The sequence below is a fragment of the Podarcis melisellensis genome (genome assembly GCF_964234715.1).
Source record: "Podarcis melisellensis genome assembly, chromosome: 13".
Taxonomy (NCBI): domain Eukaryota; kingdom Metazoa; phylum Chordata; class Lepidosauria; order Squamata; family Lacertidae; genus Podarcis; species Podarcis melisellensis.
This window is the reverse complement of record NC_138545.1, coordinates 13,760,551-13,786,727: the sequence shown is the minus strand read 5'-3', so window position 1 is coordinate 13,786,727 and position 26,177 is coordinate 13,760,551. Positions and strand designations below refer to the sequence as shown.

The 26,177-nt window shown below is 39.6% G+C and overlaps 1 protein-coding gene and 1 long non-coding RNA gene across 3 annotated transcripts in view; one reads left to right on the top strand and one right to left on the bottom strand.

Moving 5' to 3' along the window:
* Positions 1-363: 363 nt before the first annotated feature.
* The window catches only part of LOC309354528 (vomeronasal type-2 receptor 26-like), a 59,157-nt gene continuing 33,343 nt past the window's right edge, over positions 364-26,177 (bottom strand). Inside the window, exons 3-7 of the mRNA XM_081884714.1 lie at positions 20,538-20,664; positions 14,838-15,695; positions 13,268-13,495; positions 1,781-1,907; positions 364-1,657 (exon numbers count right to left, since the gene is read on the bottom strand). Of these exons, the coding sequence (XP_081740840.1) occupies positions 756-1,657; positions 1,781-1,907; positions 13,268-13,495; positions 14,838-15,695; positions 20,538-20,664 (2,242 nt within the window). The 3' untranslated portion in view covers positions 364-755. The remainder of the gene's footprint in view (positions 1,658-1,780; positions 1,908-13,267; positions 13,496-14,837; positions 15,696-20,537; positions 20,665-26,177) is intronic.
* On the top strand, positions 1,342-4,433 carry LOC309354535. Of its 2 annotated transcripts, XR_014162345.1 has the most exons (4): positions 1,342-1,437; positions 1,828-1,953; positions 2,226-2,341; positions 3,975-4,433. It is a non-coding gene; the product is annotated as an uncharacterized lncRNA (long non-coding RNA). The 2 variants fall into 2 exon arrangements; XR_014162346.1 differs by lacking the exon at positions 1,828-1,953 and having other exon boundaries at positions 1,343-1,437; positions 2,222-2,341.

The window sequence follows — 26,177 nt, the reverse complement described above, 5'->3', positions numbered from 1 at the left end:
CAGTCTTAAAATTTAGAGCAGCAGGTTTGTTTTGTGCTGCTGCCGTCTGCCTAAGAGTTAGTCAGTCTGTAACAGTTTAATCTATGTAAAACGTACAGTGGAACCACAGGTTGCAAATGTGATCCGTACTGGAGACACGTTCGCAACCCGCAGCGTTCGCAACCCAAAGCACCGCGTCTGTGCACGCGCGGGTCATGATTCGACACTTCTGATTCGAATATTAGTGGGTTGGATCAGCTGAAACAAAAAGACTGTGCGAGCCCACCCCCCAAACACACAAATCAATAGACACAGAGGCCTCTGACACTTTCAGCTGCTAGCAGGATGGTTTTGATTTGTTTATATTTCTGGATTTGCTTGAATGTTAAAGAAATTAGTTCAAGCATTTAAAACACTGATGGGAACCAGCTGGATTGCAGTCAATCGATTTATAAAATAAATGGTATCCATCTATTAAATAGGCGGCAACTGTTAAATAGAAAACATCTACATATGACATTCCTTAATTTTCTTGTTTGAAATCTTCCCCTCTGGACATGGAAAGCAATCATAGCAGCAAAATGCCTTCCCTTCTTTTTTAGCTCTTCTATAACCTGAACTGCAGTGATCATTACATATGGAAAAGGGACAGCTGTCAAAATCACCAGGTCTAGGAAAAATTATATAAGGCAGCTGCTGAACACGTGTTTGCAAATATTCCACTGTACACACAGAGCAAAGCACAAAATACAGAAAAGGACAAGTGTATTATTTCTTTAACTTTTCTTCCTTATTAGCTGTTCCCTATTGTTCAGCTCAGGCCTCAGAGTGATTATGTAACATTTGGGGAAGAAGATGCAAACCAGCAACCCAACACCGGAGCCTAAGATAGAGAAGATCTCCACAGCTACCATATATTTTCCTTTGGTGCTCAGGTAGGAAGGAATAAAGGACAGCCAAACACAGCAGAAAACCAACATGCTGAAAGTGATAAACTTGGCTTCATTGAAACTGTCTGGTAACTTCCTGGCGAGGAAAGCCACAGCAAAACTTACAGTGGCCAGGCAGCTCATGTATATGAGGACACAATAAAACATTGTTACAGACCCTTCATTACATTCTAGTATAATTTCTTCCGTCACTGAGTGCATGTCCACATCTGGGTATGGGGGAGAGGTTGCCAGCCACACAGTACATATGCCTACTTGGACTATGGAGCAGGAAAGGAGAATGGAGTGGCCAAGTCCTTTCCCCACCCATTTCCTCATCCTGGATTCTGGTTTTGTAGCCATGAAGGCCAAAACCACCGTGAAGGTTTTTGCCAGGACACAAGAAACAGCAGTTGAGAAGATGATGCCAAAAGCTGTTTGCCGGAGGAGACATGTGACCTTCTCAGGTCGGCCAATGAAGAGCAATGCACAAAGGAAGCAGAGCAGGAGAGAGATGAGGAGAGTGTAGGTGAGGTTTCGGTTGTTTGCAATGACAATGGGTGTGTCATGGTGTTTTATAAATGTACCTAGTACCAGAGCTGTGATCAAGGAAAGGGAAAGAGAGCAGCAGGCTAAACTGATGCCCAAAGGTTCTTCATAAGACAAGAAGCTGATATCCTTGGGTTTACATGCATCCCGGTTTCTGCTTGGATAGTCTTTGTCTGGGCATTTATTACAGTCATTCATATCTGGGGAAATAATATTAAGGAAAAGACCTTTAGCTCATATCATGTCAGCTTACTGAAATGTTTATTGTTCTATTTAATCTGAGTACTAAGTTTAGATCTATTTAATCTATTTATTTCTCCTACCTTCCTGGTTTGCAATCTTCCCCTCAGCACATGGGATGCAATCGTAGCAGCAAGGTGGCTGTCCCTCCTTCACTTTCTTGCTGGATCCTGGAAGGCATCTCTCAGTACAGACTGAAAGAGCCTGAGTCTAATCCATAAATGAAAGAACAGAAGGTTCATAAAGAGTCTACTGAGTTTGAAATCCTTTATGTTCTCGGGCCTTTCTCTGTTACTAATCTGACACAGCACTTCAGTAATATGTAATCACTATACAGAGAGCAATTGTTTCTTTTTGTATTATTAGTAGTAATGTTTGAAGTTATGTGATATGCCCTTGATAATGCTCTGGTATGTGCAGTACCCCATCTGTTCTGCAAAGATTGTCCTGTCAATTAAAGTACACTTTGAAGTTACTCTAGTTTCCCTGTTAATTTTGTTAATGTTGAGTACGCTGTCCACTAGGTAGACAGCTCTAGAACTGATTTTGGTGCCTGTTGCTACACCTATACTTGGACCCATCAGATGCTGCCTGGGGAAGAGTTCAGAATAAGACATCCAGAGTGGCTGGGAAAACCTACTCAGGTTGTGGAGTATTATTATTATTATTATTATTATTATTATTATTATTATTATTATTCAATATTCTGGACATGAATTAGAATGAAGCTATCCAAGTCCTATGACACTCCCTGGAATGCTGTAAAACTTTTCTCAGCATGCTATAAACAAAATGTACCTTTAAAAATATTCTGAGATCACTCTTTTAAAAAGTTTGATGCATACATTCCTAATGCTCTGTGTCTTGCTCTTCACACCTTTCTTCTTTTGTCCTTAGAATCATAGAGTTGGAAGAGACCACAAGGTCCATCGAGTCCAACCCCCTGCCAGGCAGGAAACACCATCAGAGCACTCCTGACATATGGTTGTCAAGCCTCTGCTTAAAGACCTCCAAAGAAGGAGACTCCACCACACTCCTTGGCAGCAAATTCCACTGTCGAACAGCTCTTACTGTCAGGAAGTTCTTCCTAATGTTTAGGTGGAATCTTCTTTCTTGTAGTTTGGATCCATTGCTCCGTGTCTGCTTCTCTGGAGCAGCAGAAAACAACCTTTCTCCCTCCTCTATGTGACATCCTTTTATATATTTGAACATGGCTATCATATCACCCTTTAACCTCCTCTTCTCCAGGCTAAACATGCCCAGCTCCCTTAGCCGTTCCTCATAAGGCATTGTTTCCAGGCCTTTGACCATTTTGGTTGCCCTCCTCTGGACACGTTCCAGTTTGTCAGTGTCCTTCTTGAACTGTGGTGCCCAGAACTGGACACAGTACTCCAGGTGAGGTCTGACCAGAGCAGAATACAGTGGCACTATTACTTCCCTTGATCTAGATGCTATACTCCTATGGATGCAGCCCAGAAATGCATTGGCTTTTTTAGCTGCCGCGTCACACTGTTGGCTCATGTCAAGTTTGTGGTCAACCAAGACTCCTAGATCCTTTTCACATGTACTGCTCTCAAGCCAGGTGTCACCCATCTTGTATTTGTGCCTCTCATTTTTTTTGCCCAAGTGCAATACTTTACATTTCTCCCTGTTAAAATTCATCTTGTTTGTTTTGGCCTAGTTCTCTAATCTGTCAAGGTCATTTTGAAGTGTGATCCTGTCCTCTGGGGTGTTAGCCACCCCTCCCAGTTCGGTGTCATCTGCAAATTTGATCAGGATGCCCTTGAGTCCATCATCCAAGTCATTGATAAAGATGTTGAATAAGACCGGGCCCAAGACAGAACTCTGTGGCACCACTAGTCACTCTTCTCCAGGATGAAGAGGAACCATTGATGAGCACCTTTGGGTTCAGTCAGTCAGCCAGTTACAAATCCACTGAGTGGTAGCATAGTCAAGACCGCATTTTACCAGCTTTACCAGTCCTTCCTTCACTCTCTCAATCTTCACCACTTCTCCTGCTTCCATTTCTTCCACTGGCCCCCTTAGAAGACTAGTGGTCTCCTGCATCTGCTGCTGTCCTTGATTTCTTCCTTTAGTATTATTATGCCTCCTTTCCTCAACCACCTCATTTCCCCACCTTTCTAGCAAGAAAGACAAAACTCTGGGGCTATTCAATTCTTACATCATCTTTCAATACTTATTAAATCAGTATTTAATAAGTGTAAAGAAATCCCAATTGTTTTTGTTTAATTTACAATAGTTTTCTTTTTTACTTAGGATTGTGGTTGAAGTCTTCCAACGGAAAATAATAATCCATTTCATTAGTCCAACTCACCACTTGTCTGCAATGTTAGATGTAAGGTTGCTTCAAGATCACAATGACTGCGAAGAAATCCACTTTGTAGCTTCATGGTCTCTAAGCATGTATACACTCTTGTGCTGAGGAAATGTATCCAGAGGCTCTATTTCACTCAAAGAAAACCTCCTTCCTGTCTCCCGGCCTTTCCATAGAAAAACTGATATTTGATCTGGACCTAATGACCCACATTCAGATGGAGGATTCTGTGGTGCAATAACCACATTTGCATGGATGCAGCTTGTAGTGTGGTCTGTGAATGGTTGGGATTAGGCTGAGACAATTTAGCTGTTGTTATTTTTGTCAGAATTTGGATCCCCCTAAGGCATATTTACATTGTATCTTCTGTTTTGTAACCTCCTTAATAAAATATTTGCCTTTAATCCATGTGTGGCTTCTTTTTTATAATAATTTTTATTAAATTTTTCCTTTTACAAATTCGCCATCTCAAACATTATTCACAAATTTCAACTTTTGGGACTTCCACCGGCTTCTCCACCAATCATCCATATTTTCCATTTTTACGCATTCTCTATATTTTGTATTGCCATTTAATATTATCCTTTCAATTCTATTTCTTTTTTACAATACATCTTTAACCTTCACAGAGCCTCTTTAAAACCCACTAGCATTGTCTGTTTGTCACATATGCTTTTCAGATAATCTGTACACTTTCCCCAGTCCTTGATGAACTTGTGATCCCGTTGATATCTGATCTTCCCAGTCAATTTGTCCAATTCTGCATAATCCATATGTTTCATTCTCCATGCTTCAAGGGTCGGTAACTCCTCTTGTTTCCATTTTTGGGCCATTAATATTCTTGCCGCTGTTACTGCGTATTGAAAAAGTTTGTGGTCCCTTCTATTTATCTCTCTTCCTATTATTCCTAACAAAAAGGCTTCCGGTTTCTTTACAATTGTGTATTTAAACATCTTCTTCAACTCATTATATATCATTTCCCAGAAACCCTTTACCTTCTTACATTCCCACCACATATGGAAAAACGATCCTTCTTTTTCCTTACATTTCCAACACTTATTACATGTTTTAAACATTTTTGCTAACTTAACCGGTGTAATATACCATCTATATACCATTTTCATAATATTCTCCTTTAACTCCTTTGAAGTACTCAGTCATCTGTGACGTGTGTTCAACCACACTATCCCCTGGCTTCAGTTTCAACTCATACAAAGCACGTATAATGTTCACCTTCTCTCCGGGCGTGGCTCTATGGTGAATTCGCCTAAGAGCTTCCCAAATTTCAAATGCAGACCTTAAATTTTCCACATGAGGTAATTGGGAATCGTCTATCGATACCATCAACATGCATCTAGCTTTCGTGTCCATTTTATCATGTTCCCTGTTCTGAGCATGTGCAGCAGCCTGTTGCTCTGCTGTGGCATCTGCTGCAACAGCCACAAACGGCTTTCGCCTCTGGACATAGTCAGCCCACACTTCTTTGGCTTCCAACCAGACTTGAGCCCTCTTAGACCACTGCACGTAATTAGCAGAGTTCAACTTTGTAAAGGGAACCTGGAAATTTTCCACTGCCATTCTTGGGGTCTGCTGCTACTCCCTCTGTGTGCCCTTGCTTCTCTTTCCCCTTGGGATTTGTTTTACTCACTTTTCAGACGCCTCCAACCTCCTCTGAAGCCTTTTAAACTTTTTCCCTCCGTCTCTTCACTAGCAACCTACCACCGTCTTCTGTTTTTATTAACAAAACAAAAACACAACGGGAGGTCAAGCTAGCCTTTTGCAGCTAATGAAGCTGTAAATCTTCACTTACGCAGCTCTCTCAGCTTTCTGCAGACTCTCAGTTCCTTTAAGAGCTGGATTTACGACCAAGCCGGTCTTCTCTCATCCGAAAGCTGCTTTCACTTTCTCTGCACACAATACAGCTGTAGAAACGTAGAAGGAGCCATAACCTAAGAGAGTCTGTGTTCTGGTCCAGTAAACGCTTCCGCTGCGCAACCAGCAACAGTTCTCTTTGCAGAGCATTAATTAAGTCCAGTGCAGAGATTCTTGTTGCAGTACAAGCTTCAGAGTCTCAGCAGCAAAGAAATAACGACACAGGGAAGCCTGACTTTCCAAAGACAGGTTTATTGCAGAAAGATAACAGAAACACCTCCGAAGATTTCAGACATTTTTGCTTCACGCCCCGCAGGCAGAGAAAACAAACACTCTTTATATACTGAGCAACTTAACAACTTAACGAGCTTGACTACTTAAAGTCACATGACATTGCTAACTTGCCAGCGTCTTAGGTTTCACACCCTAACAAGTACATGCAGCAAATTTCATATTTTCATTCCATACTTTTCCCCAATCAACCAATTGTATATTATAACCAAAGTCTCTGGCCCAATGTATCATAACCGACTTTACCTCCTCATCCATCGTTTGCCATTCCAACAACATTTTATACATTTTATACATTATCTTATAATCATTATTTATTATCTCTGTTTGAAATTTCAATTCTTTTTCTGTATATCCACTCTCTTTAAAATTCTTTTTAAATATTTTATTTACCTGGAAATAATGCAACCAATCAAACACATGTTCTTTTACTTGCTCATATGGCTTCATTTTCCATTTCCCCCCTTCTTTAATTATTAAATCACCGTAAGTAATCCAATTCCCTTTCATATTAATTTTCTTTACACTCATAACCTCTAATGGAGACAACCAGCCAAGACGCTTCGTAAATGATCTATAATGAAATTAAGAAAGTCCTTAAGTGGACTTTTCCTAAAAAACCTGAGGCTTTTCTCCTGGGCATGGTTGGCCAATTGGTGCCAAAGAAGGATAGGACCTTTTTTATGTACGCTACCACAGCAGCAAGAATTCTTCTGGCAAAGTATTGGAAGATGCAAGAACTACCTACTCTGGAAGAATGGCAGACAAAGGTGACGGACTTTATGGGACTGGCAGAGATGACTGGCAGAATCCGCGACCAGGGGAAAGAGACAGTGGAAGAGGATTGGAAGAAATTTAAAATATATCTATAGGATTGTAACAAACAGGGCTTTGGCTGGACTTTGATCTATGGAACTTTGCATTGGTTACTTTTTCCCTGTTTTTTGGATGGTTACTGCTGTTGCCAATGTTTGGATACAATTTCACCCTCTAGAGGACTAAAAGAGAGAGACAGTTGCATTGTGCTAGAAACAGAGAAGTGGGATTTTCCACTTGCAATTTTCCTGTGTGAACGACCTTGAGTTATGAGTACTCCACTGGAGAAAATAGCAACAAGAAGCAAAACAAAACAGGCTCAAAAGCAGACTCAAAGAAGAGGCTCCACAGGAGCTGCAGCTGCACAGGAAAAAGGAACAACAGCATCAATGGATTCTATGACACAAGCACTGCTCAGAATAAATAAATCTTTAGAAGCATTAACTAAGCAGTCCACAGAGAACTCCAAGAAATTGACAGATAACTCTAAGAAGTTGACAGAGTTAACAACAAGACTAGACCTGAACACAACAGCAATAGCAAGTAACACAGATTCTATAAATCGCCTTGTGCAAGAAAGCACAGAAACGAGGAAAATAGCTGAGAGCGCAAGGTGCACGGCTGAGGACACTAAGGGAAAATTTGTACCCATTGCAAAGAAAGTTCATGAACATGACGCAGCTTTGGCCTTTATGGAACTAGAGAGGAAAAATAAAAATCTGAAACTGAGATCTGTACCAGAGGAGGAAGAAGGCAACCTGGGAGAATTTCTTACAGACAAGTTTCAAGAATTTTAGACTGATGAATTAGAAGGGGAAGAAGACGAATTTGTAATCACTTCGGCCTTCAGGATCGGCAGAAAACAAGGTAAGAAACCAAGGGACTGTTTAATTAGTTTAAGATCCAAGGAAGAAAGGGATAAAATACTGAATCTACATTACCAGAAGGCTTTGATTGTAAAGAATTCCCAGATACAGATCTTCAAGGATGTTCCTAAGTACTTTCTAGAGGTGAGGTCCCAATTTAAGACTCTAACGGATTTGCTGAAAAAACACGAGATCCCATTTAGGTGGGAATACCCTCAAGGATTGTCTTTCAACTTTAAAGGGAAAAAAATCAAGATCAAAACAACCAAAGAAAAAGATCAGTTTTTGGAGAGAAACTTTGAGGACTTCGAAAAAGGAACTGCAAGTGAGAGAGAAATAACGGATGTAGCAAATCTTCCATTTGGATTACCCCCAGTACCTACAGACGAGGAACAAGAACTTGGAGCAGTCGGTGGGAAAGCAGCCCAATAACAAAAATGTCTCTGCAACTTGTGAGCTGGAACTGTAATGGTTTGAACCACCCTCGAAAAAGAAGACAGGTGTTTCATATTTTAAAAAAAGAAAATTTGGATATAATATGTCTGCAAGAAACCCACATTGCCAGGATAAACAGGAAACTTTTGATAAATAAAAGATTAGGATCGGAATTCATCTCTTCAGACAAAGTTAAGAAAAGAGGTGTGGTGATCTATGTTAAAGAAAAATTGGAACCTAAACTGATTTTCAAAGATGAACAAGGAAGATTCCTGGCAGTGGAAATTCAAATGTATGGAGAAAGAATTTTGATTGTAGGAGTTTATGCACCTAATGAGGGGAAGGCCGAGTTTTTTAAGAAGTTGCATGAGACTTTAATGGACTTCATGGACTTAAAAATAATATTGATGGGCGACTTGAATGGAGTAGTCTCCACAAATATGGATAAAGCACAAAGGCAAACAATATCAAACAATGGGAGACTGCCGAAGACCTTTTTTGAACTGACCGACACCATGGACTTGATTGATATCTGGAGAACAAGGAACCCTCTGGAAAGAGAGGGGACCTTCTTCTCTGAAGCAAATATGACATGGGCTAGGATTGACCAAATATGGATCTCTAGCAATCTGGCACCAAGGGTTAAGAAAATAGAAATCTGCCCGAAAACCTGTTCAGATCACAATGCAGTAAAGATGGAAATGAAACTGACCACTGCTGGAACCTTCAGATGGAGAATGAATGACACCCTGTTTAAAGATGAAATAATTTATAAAAAGGCCCAAAAGACATTGAAAGACTATTTCGAGATAAATTTAAGATCAGATGTCGAAAGAAGAACAATATGGGACGCAAGCAAGGCCGTGATGCGAGGCTTCCTGATTCAGCAAAACTCCATAAAGAGGAAACAACAGAATGCGAAGAAAGAGAAAATTTGGAAACAAATAAAGGAAGGAGAAAAGAAACTGAGGTCTAAACCTAAATCCCAAGAGATTCTAAGGGAAATAAAGTATTACCAGACTCAATATATGGAATTGGTAAATGAAGAGATAGAATGGAAAATAAAACAAATGAGGCAAAAAACTTTTGAATCAGCAGATAAATGTGGGAAGCTCCTGTCATGGCAATTGAAAAAGAGACAAAAGCTGAACACGGTGACATCACTTGAAGTAGAAGGTAAATTTATAAATAAGCCAAATGAGATTAGTAATTGTTTTCAAAGCTTTTTCAAGAAGTTATATGCTCAAGGGCCAAAGAAGGAACAAGAAATTGAAGATTTTATTAAAAAATATGGTCTATCAAAGATCTCGGAAAAGAACAGGAGGATCTTAAATGAGAGAATTACAGACCAAGAATTAGAGGGTGCCATTCAAAACATGCAATTGGGGAAATCACCAGGACCAGACGGGCTGACTGCAAGATATTATAAAGCATTGAAGGAATGGCTGATACAACCACTGAAAGAAGTTTGCAACCAAATCTTGGAGGGGAAAAAGGCTCCCGAGTCGTGGAAAGAAGCATTCATCTCACTTATACCGAAGACAGAAACTGAGAAACATCAAGTTAAGAACTACCGCCCTATATCACTTTTAAATGTGGATTATAAAATTTTTGCAGACATTTTAGCAAAAAGATTCAAAAAAGTGTTGCAAGAGGAGATTCACAGAGATCAAACAGGCTTTCTCCCAGGGAGACATATGTCAGATAACGTGAGGAACATTATAGACATTTTGGAATTGTTGGAGACTGACATAAACAGAAAAGCAGTCTTGATTTTTGTGGATGCGGAGAAAGCCTTTGACAATATTTGTTGGAGTTTTATGAAGAGGAATCTCCAAGGGATGGGGGTAGGCCAAAACTTTGAAAACGGTATAGGCGCTATATATTCTGAACAAAAAGCTAAATTAATTGTGAATGGTATGGTTATGGACGAAATTCCAATAGAAAAAGGGACACGACAGGGATGCCCAATGTCCCCTCTATTGTTTATATCAGCCCTGGAGGTATTGTTGAACATGGTAAGAAGGGACCAGCAGGTAGAAGGAATACGATTGGGAACTAAGCACTATAAGCTGAGGGCATTTGCAGACGATTTAGTCTTGACTTTGCAAAGACCCGAAGCCAGCACAAAAAGAGTTTTAGAACTTATTGAAGAATTTGGTCAAGTGGCAGGTTTTAAATTGAATAAGCAAAAAACAAAGGTGCTGGGGAAAAATCTGACGTTGGGGGAAAAAGAGAACTTTCAAAGGGAAACTGGTTTGGAAATAACAAAAAAAGTTAAATACCTGGGGGTGAATTTAACATCTAAAAATGTGAATTTATTTAAAGATAATTATGAGAAATGTTGGTTGGAAGTGAAGAAAGATCTTGACATATGGACTAGGTTGAGACTTTCCTTGTTAGGCCGAATGGCTGTTATTAAGATGAATGTGTTGCCGAGACTGTTGTTTTTGTTTCAGACATTGCAAATTTTGGATAAGATGGACTGTTTCAAGAAGTGGCAGAAAGACATATCTAATTTCGTCTGGCAGGGCAAAAAGCCCAGAATTAAGTTTAAAATTTTAACTGATGCAAAGGAAAGAGGGGGCTTCGCCCTGCCGGACTTAAGACTTTACTATGAAGCAGCAGCTTTTTGCTGGCTGAAACAGTGGCTACTTCTTGAGAATACAGACATCTTAGATTTAGAAGGGTATGATAACAACTTCGGCTGGCATGCATATTTATGGTATGACAAGGTAAAGGTGCATAGAGGTTTTAAAAACCATATCGTTAGGAAAGCACTGTTCAACGTATGGAATCGTTATAAAGACTTGTTGGAGAATAAAACCCCCAGGTGGTTGTCACCCCTGGAAGCCAAGGCGGTAAAAAAACTTAATATGGATTCAGATTGGCCAAAATATGGTGAAATTATAGAATATGATGGTGAAAAGATTAAATTACAGAGTATGGAGAAATTAAAACCCAAGGTTCGAGACTGGTTACATTACCAGCAGATCAATGAAACGTTCAAGCAAGACAGGAAAGTAGGATTTCAGAAGGAGAGGTCAAAGTTAGAAACAGAATTATTGGAACCCAATACTAAGAATCTGTCTAGAATGTATAGTTTGCTGCTGAAATGGAATACACAGGATGAAACAGTAAAATCAGCAATGATTAAATGGGCACAAGACATTGGTCATGACATCATGTTTGCAGACTGGGAATGGTTATGGACCACAGGTATTAAATTCACGGCGTGTAGTGCCTTAAAGGAGAACATAATGAAAATGATCTATAGGTGGTACATGACCCCAACCAGACTAGCAAAGATTTATCATTTGCCCAATAATAATTGCTGGAAATGCAATGAATGTGAAGGAACTTTTTATCACCTTTGGTGGACCTGCCCAAAGATTAAGGCCTACTGGGAGATGATCTATAATGAAATTAAGAAAATTCTTAAGCGGACATTTGCTAAGAAACCGGAGGCTTTTCTCTTGGGCATGGTCGGCCAAACGATATTAAGGGAAGATAGAACATTCTTCATGTATGCAACCACGGCGGCAAGAATTCTATTGGCAAAGTATTGGAAGACTCAAGAAATACCTACTCTGGAAGAATGGCAAACCAAGGTGACAGAATTTATGGGATTGGCAGAGATGACCGGCAGAATCCGTGACCAGAGGAGAGAGACGGTGGAAGAGGACTGGAGAAAGTTTAAAATATATCTTAAGAACAACTGTAAAATTTTGGAATGTTAAAATGTCAAAGGGTATGAAATACAGAATTATAGCTGCTAAATTTGAAATATGAGAAAATCTAAGGGAAAATAGCTTTGAATCTGAATGAAGGATTGTTAAAAAATGATATTTTAAAACTAAGGATGCAGTGAAGGGGAGGTTTGGGGAAGTCATATTATGTGTTAGTTCGTCTTGTTTAGTTGTTTTTATCTTGTGTGTTTTGTTATGTTTGTGAAAACTAATAAAAAATATTTAAAAAATAAAATAAAATATATCTTAAAAATTGTTGTAAAATTGAGGAGTGTTAAGATGTCAAGGGGTAAGAAGCAGAGAATTACAGCTGTAACTAATAAATTTAATGAAATTTAATGAAAGGGAACTAATAGAAAAATTGACTAAAGGGTTGCTAAAGAATTGCAAAATAAGGATGCAGCAAAAGGGAGGTATGGGGAAGTCGGAGGAAAGAAGGTGTATGAAAATAAGATTATGAAATTTTACATGTTTAAATGTTTTGTATGTTTTTGTTTTGTGTTTTGTTTGTTTTTTATTATGTGTTTGAAAAATGAATAAAAATTATTTTTTTTAAAAAAAGACGCTTCGTAATATAATTTCAAGTCTGGCAGGGCAAAGCCTCCTCTTTCCTTCGCATCTGTTAATAACTTAAATTGTATTCTAGGCTTTTTACCCTGCCAAATATATCTTGAAATTACTCTTTGCCACTCTTTAAAGATCGTTGTCCCTTTGATTATAGGAATCATTTGAAATAAGAATAACATCTTTGGAAGCACGCTCATTTTGATCGTTGAGATTCTACCCCCAAAATAGAGTTTCATCCTTTCCCATACCTCCACATCTTTTTTAATTCCATTCCACACCGGTGTATAATTGTTTTGAAATAAATCAATATTTTTTGAAGTTAACCATATTCCCAAATATTTTACCTTCTTCGCCACTTCAATCCCTGTTTCTCGTTGCATTGCTTCTATTACACTCTGGTCCATATTCTTAATCATTACTTTGGTTTTTTTCTTATTTAATATAAACCCGGCCACCTTGCCAAATGCATGTGTGGCTTCTAGCAGTAAACCTCTGGCTCTTAGTCTGGTACTTCAATAGTTTGGTCATACACCACTCCTCAACTTGAGGCTCAAAGAACAGTGAGTACACCTGCAGGTGGATAATGATTGCTTATTCAATACTTAAACTCTTTTGAATTAGAAAACAATGCAACCCTACCTGGTTAAACCAACTGTGCCATGTGATGGCATCTTCATCAAGGAGTAATGATTGGTCTGGAGGAGCCTGCGGATCTATCCTCCCAACTCTCACTCTGTGCAAACTTTGGTTGGAGAATATAATCCAGTTGACAATATCCAAGCTAGATGCTGCCTCTCCATTCTGGTTGATGAATACCACATCTCCTGCCGTATTGTTAAATGAGATATTTCTCAGAAAGTTATGGAGCTAGATTGAAAACAGAAAAGACAGGGGTTTGGAAAAGACTGCAGTCTAATGCAGGGTGGAGCATTCCCCCCCCCCCCCGTGGGCAGAACCTACAGCAAGTGGTGGGGGGTGGCTCAGTCACCTCTCAGTGGATTCAGGTCGAATCAAGGAGAGAGCCAATCGGTTTTCTTTTTCACACATACCTCTTTCTCAGTCTTTCTTACAACCCTTCATTTAGCCCATGAGTTAAATATGTATGAGTAGAGAGGTTTCTCTCACTCCCTCCCTCCTTCCCTTGTCTCCCTGAACATCTCAGAAGACACACCAGTGGTGTGTGACCACCTGCTCTAAGGAAAGATTTGGTTAATATGGGATAGAGGGAATGCTGAACATCTTTCTAAACCATTCCACTGCTTCCTATCTGTGAATGCAGTGGCATCTCAGTAGGCTGCAAAGCTTCCCTCATAAAAATGTTTTCTCCTCAAGTGCAGGGCAATAGCTGCTCAGAGAAGGACGCAGCCATCACTTCCCTTTCCTATAGGGTCTACTGCCATTTGCAAGCAGCGCAATATGTGGGGAATCATCTAGGATATCATATTCGTACCACCTCCTGTTCTGCCTGCAGAGTTATAAATTCATGTCTGGGTTCTTCTTCCTAATTTGTTGTTGTTGTTTAGTCGTTTAGTCATGTCCGACTCTTCGTGACCCCATGGACCAGAGCACACCAGGCACTTCTGTCTTCCACTGCCTCCCGCAGTTTGGTCACACTCATGCTGGTAGCTTCGAGAACGCTGTCCAACCATCTCGTCCTCTGTCGTCCCCTTCTCCTTGTGCTCTCCATCTTTCCCAACATCAGGGTCTTCTCCAGGGAATCTTCTCTTCTCATGAGGTGGCCAAAATACTGGAGCCTCAGCTTCAGGATCTGTCCTTCCAGTGAGAAGTCAGGCTGATTTCCTTCAGAATGGAGAGCACCATAATTCACCATAGTTCAAATTCTCCATAATTCAAATTCACCATAATTGAAAAGCATCAATTCTTGGGCGATCAGCCTTTTTTATGGTCCAGCTTTCACTTCCATACATCACTACTGGGAAAACCGTAGCTTTTACTATACTGACCTTTGTTGGCAAAGTGATGTCTCTACTTTTTAAGATCTGTCTTTTTCCTAACTGTTGTTGTTTAGTTGTTTAGTCATGTCCGACTCTTTGTGACCCCATGGACCAGAGCACGCCAGGCTTCTTCCTAATACACTACCACAAATGTTTGAACTCTGAGAGGAAAGATCAAGCTGAAAGCATTTTGGGAACGCAAAAAGTGTCAGGAAGTAACAGGGCTTTGCCAATTGAGAATGTTTAGCCTTTACCTGCCAAGACTGTTGATTTGGATTCTTCCCTCTCACTCTGAATGCCATTCCTCTGTGCTTGAGTCTGGAAGACATGGCATGTAAAGCATGGGCCACGGTGTAGGCAGCACTGTGGATGCTATAACTGTGGCCTGTCATGCTCACTTCAAAAAGTGATCCAGGAAGGTTCTCCAGCTTCTCTTCTCTGGTGCAAATATTCCCCTCCACCTTGTCTACAGTGATATCTGGAAATACACATCCAAAGGCCTGTTGCCAGAATTCCCTGATAAAACCATCCCCATCTGTGCTGGAAGGGTTTCTGTGCAGAACATACTGATGAAATCCTGGTGGGTTTCGGAAGTGAATTTCAAAGGATATAGCACCATTGAATACTCTTGAATCCCAGTTCCTTTGAAAGACAAATGAAGCAAACTCAACCTGGGCTGATATTATCCATACTTTACTTTTTACATTATTTTTTATGTCATCGTGTTCTGATAGGTATGGAAGCCATCTAAAAGTTGCCATGGAGTAAGATTCTCCAGAGGCAAGCACTACGTTAGCTTTGCTGCTAAAAATTTTCTGGCTTATTGTTGCACCCTGTTGTAGCATGCCATATATTTCAGAAATAAAACTAAAATTGGGGATTCTTTCTATGAATGCAAAACAGACACCACTCTTGGTAAACATTGGGGAAATGGTTTGCACAAATCTTTCTCCATTGTCATTGTCTGTTGCAATGACTCCAATCCACGTCCACCTGAAATGCAGAAGCAAAGAGAGAATTCCCTCATACTGAAGGGCTTCTGAGGCTGCCATCTGGTAGAAGGGAAGCCCTGGGCTTTTATCATTCATCACTGGAGCAGAGCCATAAATGAGCTATAAATAAGTAAATGAAGGAAGAGAAGAGACAAAGTAATATTTGCAGAGTTCTTTCAAACTTTTCATATACATCATGTTATGAATCCTGTTAGTCAGACATGCCCTTTGCACTTTGCCACCCATCAGGGGTTGCATGCCCTCTCTCATTTATACAAAAGATACACATGCAAATGGCCTAAAAATGGGGTCATCTCCCATTCCTGCTTGTTAAAAAATTGTTCTGTTGACAAGGGGGGGGCATTGTTCCTATTTTTTTTTAAAAAAAGCAACAATACAAAAACTTATGCATACTTGCAGGGTCTTGTACGATGTCTAAAACTGATAGGAGGGACACACCTCCCTAATAGAGGATTCTCCATTCCTACTTGAGGCATTATTTACTGTAGCCATGTCAGAATTGCAACATGGTTCGGATACGCATTCCTTCTCTGAAGCTTCTTTTGTCTTCACAATGCACAAATCCCAACTACCACAACTTCCATTTTTGCCTTTTCTTTTTCAAGGCTTCTCAGACTTCACTTATGAACATTTATTTCACATTGGAACTAGCTGCTCAGTATTATTACTGTTCTTCTGCACAATTGGATTGTATCTGCAATTTGCCATACCTGCAGAGTATGTTTAATTTGAAAGCCTTTCCCCCCTAAACATTCAGTGGCCTTTGGGATATCAGTGTCTTGAGGTGTGTGTAAGAGATTGGGGGTGTGACATATTTTTTTCTGGTATTGGAGCCTTTCTTTCCCCTTATTCAGGTATTTTTATTTTATTTTACTTTTTATTGTAATTCTGTACCTTCCATATTTTCCAAGGAACTGGTTCTGCTCCAAATTTCTCACCCTGAATTGGTGATACACCTTGAACTGGTGCTGTGAATTCAGCCTCTTTCTCTATGTAAGCTAATCGAGGTATTGTCCTACCTGTGGAATCTTATAGATATCCAAAACAGTTGCTACATAAAAGGAGATTTCAGAATCAAGTCCCCCAATGACCCCTGCCAGATTATTTTCAACATCACATATATAGTTAGGAACAAATTTTTCCACCCTGGATAAAAGCAGCAGTGTGGCGAGATATGTGCTCCTTGCATTGTTATAGCTGTCATATAAGTGGAAGCCCAAGGTGATATTGGGTAGGATGTGAGGGTCTTCATTGATCTCCTTGACTGCAAATGCCAAGGCCACGATGTGCTGGTAAATCTTAGGCAGCACCCTAGAATGAAAGTTGCAAATAGCATCAGGAGGAACTGATATATCAGGTATATTACATGTCAACACAGTTGTTAATCATTTTGTGTTCAGTGGATTTAACTACCTGTCAATTCCATTGTTGAACAGCTATTATAATCAGCAAGTTCTTCCAGATTTTTAGAAAACAAACTTGCTCCATTTTCCTGGTGACAGCCCTTGAGATACTTGAGAATAGCTATCCTACTTCCCCTCAGTCTTCTATTTTCATAGCTAAAAATACCCAACCCCCTCAACGTTCCCTCACAAGGTTTGGTTTCCATATGTGTCACCTTTCTCAGCACACGTTGAAGCTTGTCGATATCCTTCTTAAATAGTGCTGAACACACTGAATAAAGTACACCAGGTGTGGTCTGAGCATGGCAGAATAACACTCCTCTATTATTTCTTTTGATTGGCTCATTATACTTCTGTTGATGCAGACTCCTTGATCCTGTTCACATGTGCTACTGGCATGCCAGGTTTTCCATATCTTAGATTTGTGGAGCTGATATTTCCTGCCTAAGATCCGAACCCGCCGTTTGCCGTGACTGAAGTTCATTTTGTTAGTTTTGCCCCAGTTCTCCAATTTGTAAAGGCTAATGGTATCTAGACCAGGGGTTGCTAATGTGGTGCTCATTGGAACATTGGAACCCCTGGGGTCTTTCCCTGAAACATCTGAAGTCTTTCCCTGACATTTACAGTATTTCTCAGTTCTGTCATGCAATGACAGCTTCCTTGCTCATGAGGCAGTGATAGTGGTTGTAATTCACAGATTTATATACTTCATAATATATACTATCATTGTGAAACAAATCTTAGACTAAGATCAGAAAATGAAATGATATGGGCATTTTGGTTCAGAACAGGTTTTTTTTAATTGATTCTCACACTCCTGTTCAGATAAAGTCTATCAAAAACGGCTGTTCAAAAGGGCTATCTCAGACATAAAAATATATACACATTTCAATACATTTATATTCATTTCCCTATTGATAAATGGGAGCTTCTACAGTATTCTTTTAATTCACACAAGATTCTTATGGATTGTACATCAGCATATGTCCCACTGAAATGAAAAGTGGTTATCCCTAGGTAAATAGGTATAAGTTTGCAGCCTCAGTCATTATTCTGAGGCTGAAACTCTAAGTTTGATCATTCCTGTGCTATAATAAATGAATGGCTTAGTTCTTACACAAGTTCTTCAGGCAGCACTGGTGGGGGTTCCTCAGTGAATGTTGCTGGAGAGGAGATGAAGCCACCATGGAAAACAATGGCACCAATCAGGAACTCTCCTGGCTGATGGTAGGTTTGAAGTGGACGGTGTGGACTTTGGAGCCTGCATTTTGCTATGTGAGCCTGACATACATTGTAAGAAATCAGTTCCAGCAGCAAGGACAGTAAAACCACCATCCTTAATACAAGGGCAACTGGTTGTTCTATGCAAAATCTACATTTTATCTTTTCCAAGATAAAAATTGCCTTGTTTAAAGGGTAGTTTATTTTCCCGAGACAATGCAACGTCGGAGTATCCAAAACCAGACTTGTGGATCACAACTCAGTGGTCACTGTAAGTCCCCATTGTTTTTTTTGAGAAGCAGCAGCTCAAATTATAGCCCTGTTAATAATCAAGAAGCAATGTAATTACTCATTCAGTGCTAAGAATTCCCTCTGGAATTGTTGAAGAAAATGTGTTTGTCACATATTCAGAACTGTTATTTTTATTACCCTTTGACTTGATAATAAGGGATCACTGTTGTATTGGGGAAGGAAGAAATTAGAAGCTCATTGTAACCAATGTAGTTTCCAAAATGTGTAGTCTTCATCGTGGAATTAAGGTCCCTCCCCAGTCTATGAATCTAGGATACATGATCCACTGCTTCCCTTAATCAGAGTACTTTGTCAGGGGAAAGTCCAGGGAGAACAGCTACATGGGCTCCTCTGTTGGCTTTGTTGGGTTGAGGCATTCTGAGAAGAAGCAAAATGAATACAAAGAGATGTAGTCCAGTAATGATTTGCTACATCTAATAGACTTGTTCATGCTTTAATTCTTTCTTATGATTAGCTGTCCCCTGCTGTTTAACTCTGGCCTCAGCAAAATGATATAACATTTGGGGGAAAAGATGCAGCCAAGTAATCCAAAACTAGAGGCCAAAATAGAAAAGATCTCCACAGCCACCATGTACTTTCCTTTGGTACTTAAGTAGGTCGGAACAAAGGACAGCCATACACTACAAAAGACCAACATGCTGAAAGTGATAAACTTGGCTTCATTAAAACTGTCTGGTAACTTCCTAGATAGGAAAGCCATAGTGAAACTGACAAGGGCCAGCATTCCCATGAAGCCTAGGGCACAGTAGAACATGGTGACTGATCCTTCATTACATTGCAGTACAATTTCTTTAGTCACTGAGTGCTTGTCTAAATCAGGGAGTGGGGGAGCAACTATCAGCCAGGCACTACAAATCATCATTTGAATGAGGAAACTGAAAAGAACAATGGAGATGGCCAGATTTCCCCTCACCCATCTCCTCATTCTGGAGCCTGGTTTAGTAGCCATGAAAGCTAGAACCACTATAGTTGTTTTTGCTAAGATGCAAGACACTGCTACTGAGAAGATGACTCCAAAAGCAGTTTGTCGAAGGAGACAGGTTATTTTTGTGGGCTGGCCAATGAATAGCAAAGGACAAAGGAAGGAGAGAATGAGGGCTATGAGGAGAACATAGGTGAGGGTCCGATTGTTGGCTTTGACTATGGGAGTCTCTTTGTGCTTGATGAAGATCCTAAGCACCAAAGCTGTAATGAAAGTCAATAAAAGAGCTAACGTGACTAAACTGATCCCCAGAGGTTCATCGTAAGACAGGAAGCTTATATCTTTTGGAAGACATATATCCTGGCCAATGTTTGGATACTGATCTTCTGTGCATTGAAAACAGTCATCCATGTCTGAAGAAAGAAAGAAGAAAGCAAGCAAGCAAGCAAGCAAGCAAGAAAGAAAGAAAGAAAGAAAGAAAGAACGAACGAACGATATTAATTGCACACTCTTAAGAGAGTCAGAGGTGGTGGGCTCTGTTGGCTCACAAAGACAAGGCCACACCTCTCTCCCCCCACCCACATTTGATCATTTCTGACTCAATGTCATTTCTTTGGAATAATGCAAATAGTTGTGCACTTTGTAAACTACTTCAGTATTTTGATCTAATTCAATAGAATATCAGCTGACCAGAATGGGTGCTTCCACACTTTCTGATTCTGCAGCTGTTACTGTTAAGGGTGAATCTGTGTGCATGGTGAAGCTGATCAGCTTCAAGTGCCAATGGATCTGATTCAGATTTAGAAATGCTTACTGAAGATCCACTGAAATCAGTGATACTTGTTTATGTGATTTCCCATTTATTCAAATGGTTCTCTCTAAACATAATAGTGATACAACAAGGCTTGTAGTTCACTTGTAATGGATTTCAAATCAATTGCCCATGAATTGGGGCAATATTTTAAACATCAAGGAAATCACTGTTAAAAAACAAACCTATTGATATACATAACGAGATCAAAATCATCTATGAAATAGGTGCTATGCATACATCTATAGAAAACATTTTTTAACCTTTCTTACCTTCCTGGTTGGAAATCTTTCCTTCTGGACATGGAATGCAGTCATAGCAACAAAATGGGTTCCCTTCCTTCTTGGTCCGACTATAACCTGAACCGCAATGATCATTACATATAGAAACGGGCCGAGTCTGTCCATAAATATTAAAATATAATGTTTTAGGTAATATCACGAACACTAGAAAGTATTGCAAATGCAGTGGGCTGTTAGAACTTGAGTCCTTGGCTCATATTATGGTATGCTATTATTTATTTATATAACACTTTTTAGAGCAAATGCCACCAAAACAGTGAGCATTAAAATCAATGACATATTTTAAAACAAACTAAAGGAATGTGCATCAAACAATAGAGGTGGTCTGACCCCAAAATTGTTAACTGTGCCCAGGGTAAAGAGGTGCATCTTCACCAATCCATAGTAACTATAAATGAGGATGTTTAACGTGACACTTTGGGGAAAGGGACATGTTTTGGGAACTGCCACAGATAATCCCCTTTCCTAGACTGCCATCCCTCAGGTTTCTGAGGGTGGCAGAAGTACCAAGAGGGAATCTTAATACTCAAAAGGTTATGTATGGAAAGAGGCAAGATATGTTGAACCTAAATAATCTTATAAATAACACAAAACTGTGCGACTCAAATTCATTACAAAAGTCAAAGTGTCCTGGAAGAAATGAACCTGTTTCATTGATATGTATGAAGTCCACACTCAAATTATGAGAGGGTTACATTTTGGGGTTAGTGTGTGAAGCCAAAATTGCCTACAGTTAGAATGCATGTAATTGAATGGTGGGTGGAATTGCCAAGGTCCTCCCTGCCACCCCAAGAATGAACATTAAGTGGCACATTATTATGGAACTACAACATGAATGTTCAGATTGAAAGCCATAGTTTGAATTGGGCTAAATAAATTTACAGAATACTGAGAAACAACCATGGGACAAGTGATGGAATGAACCCTGAAAAATTCAGAGAACCCACCTGGTTAAATTGGTTGGGCCATACAATGGCATCCTCATGAATGGTGAACGGTTTTTCCTGGATGCCCAGGGAGTCTATCTTCCCAATTTTGACTCTACGAAAGGACTGATTTGGAAACATGAGCCAGTTTATAATGTCAAAGCCAGCAATTAATTCACCATTTGTGTCAAAACACACATTTTCTCCTGCACTGTTGTTAAATAAAATACTTCTGAGGATGTGATGGAGCTAAATAATGAAAATAAGATGGAAGATACATATAAATGCTCAAACTATGTTATCATACAATATAGTGAAAATACATTCAAGGGACAGGATTATGATCTCTTGAAAGCTTTGGGCGAGCTAATGTGTCAGGCATGCCCTTCTCAAACAAAGAACAGATTAATTTAAAACAAATCAAAGTCTTGATGAAATAAATGGTGCCATTCGCCTCTCCTGTTCCCCTCAACGAATGGTTGAATTAAATACTGGACAAAATATCAGAGCAGCACCAAGTTATGAAACTCCATACCCCCAAAAGTGCACAGGTACACAGGTGAAGGGATGGTAAGAAGTTCTTTAATAAACTATGGGGAGATTTGTCAATCTCTGGGATGGGGTGCTGCAGAGGGGGGGGGAAACCAAATGCTAGACGTATTGTAAAGCTTTTCTCCGAAAATAAATTTCTTGTTAATCTCATGGAAGGTTGAGAAAACTCGCCCATATTTCCCCACCAAAACATATGGAGGTATCTCCAGGACATTACCTGCCATGGTTGTGGATTTGCAAGCTCCCATCTTACACCCTCTGCCATTCCCCTCTGCTTGAATTGGGATGAATGTCTGATGTGCAAAGCATGTGCCACCGCATAGACTGCATTGTAGATGGTGTAGCTATGAGCTGTCATTCTCATTTCAAAAACAGACACAGGAAGTGCCTCCATCTTCTCCTCTCCAGTGCAAGCTTGCCCACCTATATTATCTGCCACTGAACTGGGGAATGAACAGTTAAATGACTCTTCCCAGAAGTCCTTGATAAAACCATCTTCTTTTTCTGTGCTTGGGTTCTTGATCTGAAGGAACTTCTGGAAAGCTAACAGATCCACTGAGTGAATTCCAAGAGACAGAGAACCATGAAGGAAACTTATGTCCCAATTTCTTTGGAATGGAAATGATGTGATATCCATTTGGGCTGTCATGAACCAGACTTTACCCTTGGTCCTCATTGGTATATGCTCAAATTTTACAATCTGGGGCACCATTTTCAATACTATCATTGTCTGAATTTCTCCATGTACAACCACAACATTCGTAGTGCTTCCCATAATAACACTGACACAGTGAAAGCCCTCCTGCACCATGTCAGTGGTACCACTGGAAGATGTTAGCTTTGGAAATGTTTCTATGAAGTCAAAGCAGATGCCACTCTGGGAAAACATTGGAAGTACATTGTCTATAAAACCTTCTGTATTATCCCCATCTTGAGAAACCACTCCAATCCATGTCCACTTGAAATGCAGCAGTAACTGGATAATTCCTCTATATTGACGGTCCCCATTTGGGAACATCTGGTAGAAGAAAACTCCTTGAGATTCTTTATTCATGACTGGGGAAGAGCCATATATAAGCTAAGGTTTTTTTATATATAAAAAAAGATGAGAAGAGAAGAATGGTTTTCAATATAAAACAATTACTTGTGTGTAGTTTTGTTTTCTTTCTTCTGTTCATTTCTGGCCGGGAGCATAATGGTTAAGTAGATCCTGCAGGATTGAATTATGTGTTCAACTACTGGAGTCTACTTTCCCTGTGCATTTCATGCAAAGAACATGCTGAGGAAGTAGGCCCCTGCAACTAGCAGGATTTAAACCTCAACTCACCAGATGCTCAGCCTAGGATATATAATTGCTCAGTTTTACTGTGTGCTTCAATGCACTGCTTGCTACAGCCATGTGAAGACAAATATCATTCTTCCTACCAAGACCACGCCCCAACAGCCCCAGATCACTCTAGCAGGCCAGACCCAATCTGGGACTGTTTCTACCTCACTCATCTAGTTCCACCCAAATTTGTCCAATTCAGGATTTGGGCTTTGGCTAAATCTGACCCATCAGTGTGTTAGGAATGGAAGGATCTGTCAATATTTCTCTTAAGTTTCTTATTTAACCACATCAATTAGATTTCTTTTTAAGCCTCATGAAAATTTCTTCTAAAACACAAAACATGTGTGCAAATTTTGCCCAATATGCACATTTTTAAAAAGCATTATCACTAATACAATGCATTTTAAGGATATTTTTACTAATGTGCATTTTTTAATGCACTTTACCGTAATCTGTGCATTTTTGGACACATTATTTTATTGGAGAACTGCTTTGCAAAATCTGGAGAAGGAATTTCAAAGAATGGCTGCATTTCATGTATTGTGTGAATTAGTTGAAATTCAGATGTGAATGAATTTGCATCTTACTTGTGGTATCTTGTAGGTACACAGGATGATTGTCATATGAAGACAGACATTAGAATTAGGTCCCCCAATGACTGCTATTGGAGTGCTCTCAGCATCACATTTATAGTTAGGGATGGCCTTGGCCCTTCTTGAGAGAAGCTCCATTGAGGCTTCATAGGTCCAGCTTGCACTGAAATGACTGTTATAAATTTGGAAGCCCACCGTGATGTTGGGCAAGATCTGGGGAGTTTCATTGATCTCCTTTACAGCAAATGCCAAGGCCAGGATGTGTTGGTAGACGTGAGTCAGCACCCTGTATTGAGAGTTACATGCCACATTACAGTTCATCTGCTTCAGATCATAACATTGACTTCTTTTCAGTTCAGTATCCAATTCAAAAATAGTTTGTAATCTCACATTTCCCAGGTGTAAAAGACTAGATCATGAAACAGTATGTGAATCAGTAGTTTTAATACATGTAGAAAAGACATAATTCAATAAGGGGTTTTCATTTATTCTGACCTCTAGGAAATCTGGATGAGGTGTTTTGTATGTTTAATATTTGCTGGTCAAAAGTTATTTGTAGTCTGCATGTTCTTCTTTCACACAGAATACACACCCTAATAAGGAAATACCAGTGTAGCATTTTTCTTTGAGTTTTTCTTCCAATGGATAAAAAATGCCTAGTTTCATAGCAGCCAAGATGGAGAAATTATCTTCAAGCTCTAGTTTTAAGTATCTTTAGTTTCAAGATGCGGTCTTAATTAGTAATGTAAAATAAGTTTCAAGCCTGTTTTGATGCCATGTGGATTTCTGCATGCCTTACTCGACATCTGTACAAGCATTAGCCCTGGAAGCCAATATTTTAGGCTTGGTAAATGTTTTAAAATTCTTCGATAAAGTTTAAAAAGAAAATGAGTATTCGAAGTGGGTAAATCAAAATAATCTTAAATTTATTTTTCTTTGTGGGATGTTTGTTCTTTTTGAAAAACAAAGGAGCAGATTAATGCCGAAACAGGAGAAAAGAGATTTAGGAGTGAACAAATGCAAAAGTGAGCAGACCAGACACAGACTGGTTCCCATATATCTGATACAGGGGTGGCTAACCCCTTTTCAGACTTAGGGCTGCATCACTTCATTATGCATCAGCAGTGTGTTTTGCCATAAAACAGTATGTGGATCATTAATAAAGAACATGTGGGCACCCTACACATGCAGGTGTGCACATGCACACACACCACAAACATCATGCACACACATGCAGATGTGCACAGGCCCTCTCCCCATTCTTCAACTGACCTGTATAGTGTGACCAAGCCTGCATTGTCTCGAGAAGAAGAAGAAAAAATGATCTTTGTTTAATCTTCAATGGATTACTCTACCCAGCAGTGAATGTGCCTTTTTATCCACTGCTACAACTAATTAGGCTTTAGTGAAGGGGGACAGGTAAGAAAATAATGGTTGAACTTGGCCCATGGTTTAGCAGGTTACTAACATTCTCTAATAGAAACAACTTAAAAGTTTTGGCTCCTCTGTCCTGTTTAATGCAGTAAATCAAACAAGATGCAATTGGATTTATTCCCCCACTTTCCCCCCAAAGATTTGATTAAGCAATGCCATTTAGTCAGTGCATTCCTTGATTTTGCAGCAAATAAAAGTACTTTGCAATGTTTCTCACTGCATTCACAACAAAGAAATAGGACATGAAAAAATAAATAAATACCAACTTCTATATGTGGATATGAACAGTAGCTTGAAATTCAACGAAGTGTTTACAATATCCCTATTTAAATCTGTTCCAGGAATTCTGCCAAATCTCCTAAAGATTTGGATACACTGTACACTGTATACTGCAGTTTTGAGTCTACATATCCTGCAGAGGATGGGTTTAGATATCCGATCACTGCCTGTGTAAACGCAAGGTCAGATGGGGTAGATGTAAAGAAATGAAGTTCCAATTATTTGTCAGTCCACTGCAGTTAAGTCCAACACCCAGGGCTGGGTTCACTGTGAAGTTCATCAGCATCTAATATGTTTCTAAAGAAACATGCAACTACTTACATATGGTAATCTGAAAATTCCTGAGATGGGTGTTTCTCAAAGGATAGGGTATCTGAAAATATGTAGATCTGAGAAATAATGCCAGCAATGATGAGGTCTCCTGACTGATAATATTTGTGAAGGATAGGGACAGGTTCCCTGAGGGAACATTGAGGAAGAGGAAGAAACTTGCACA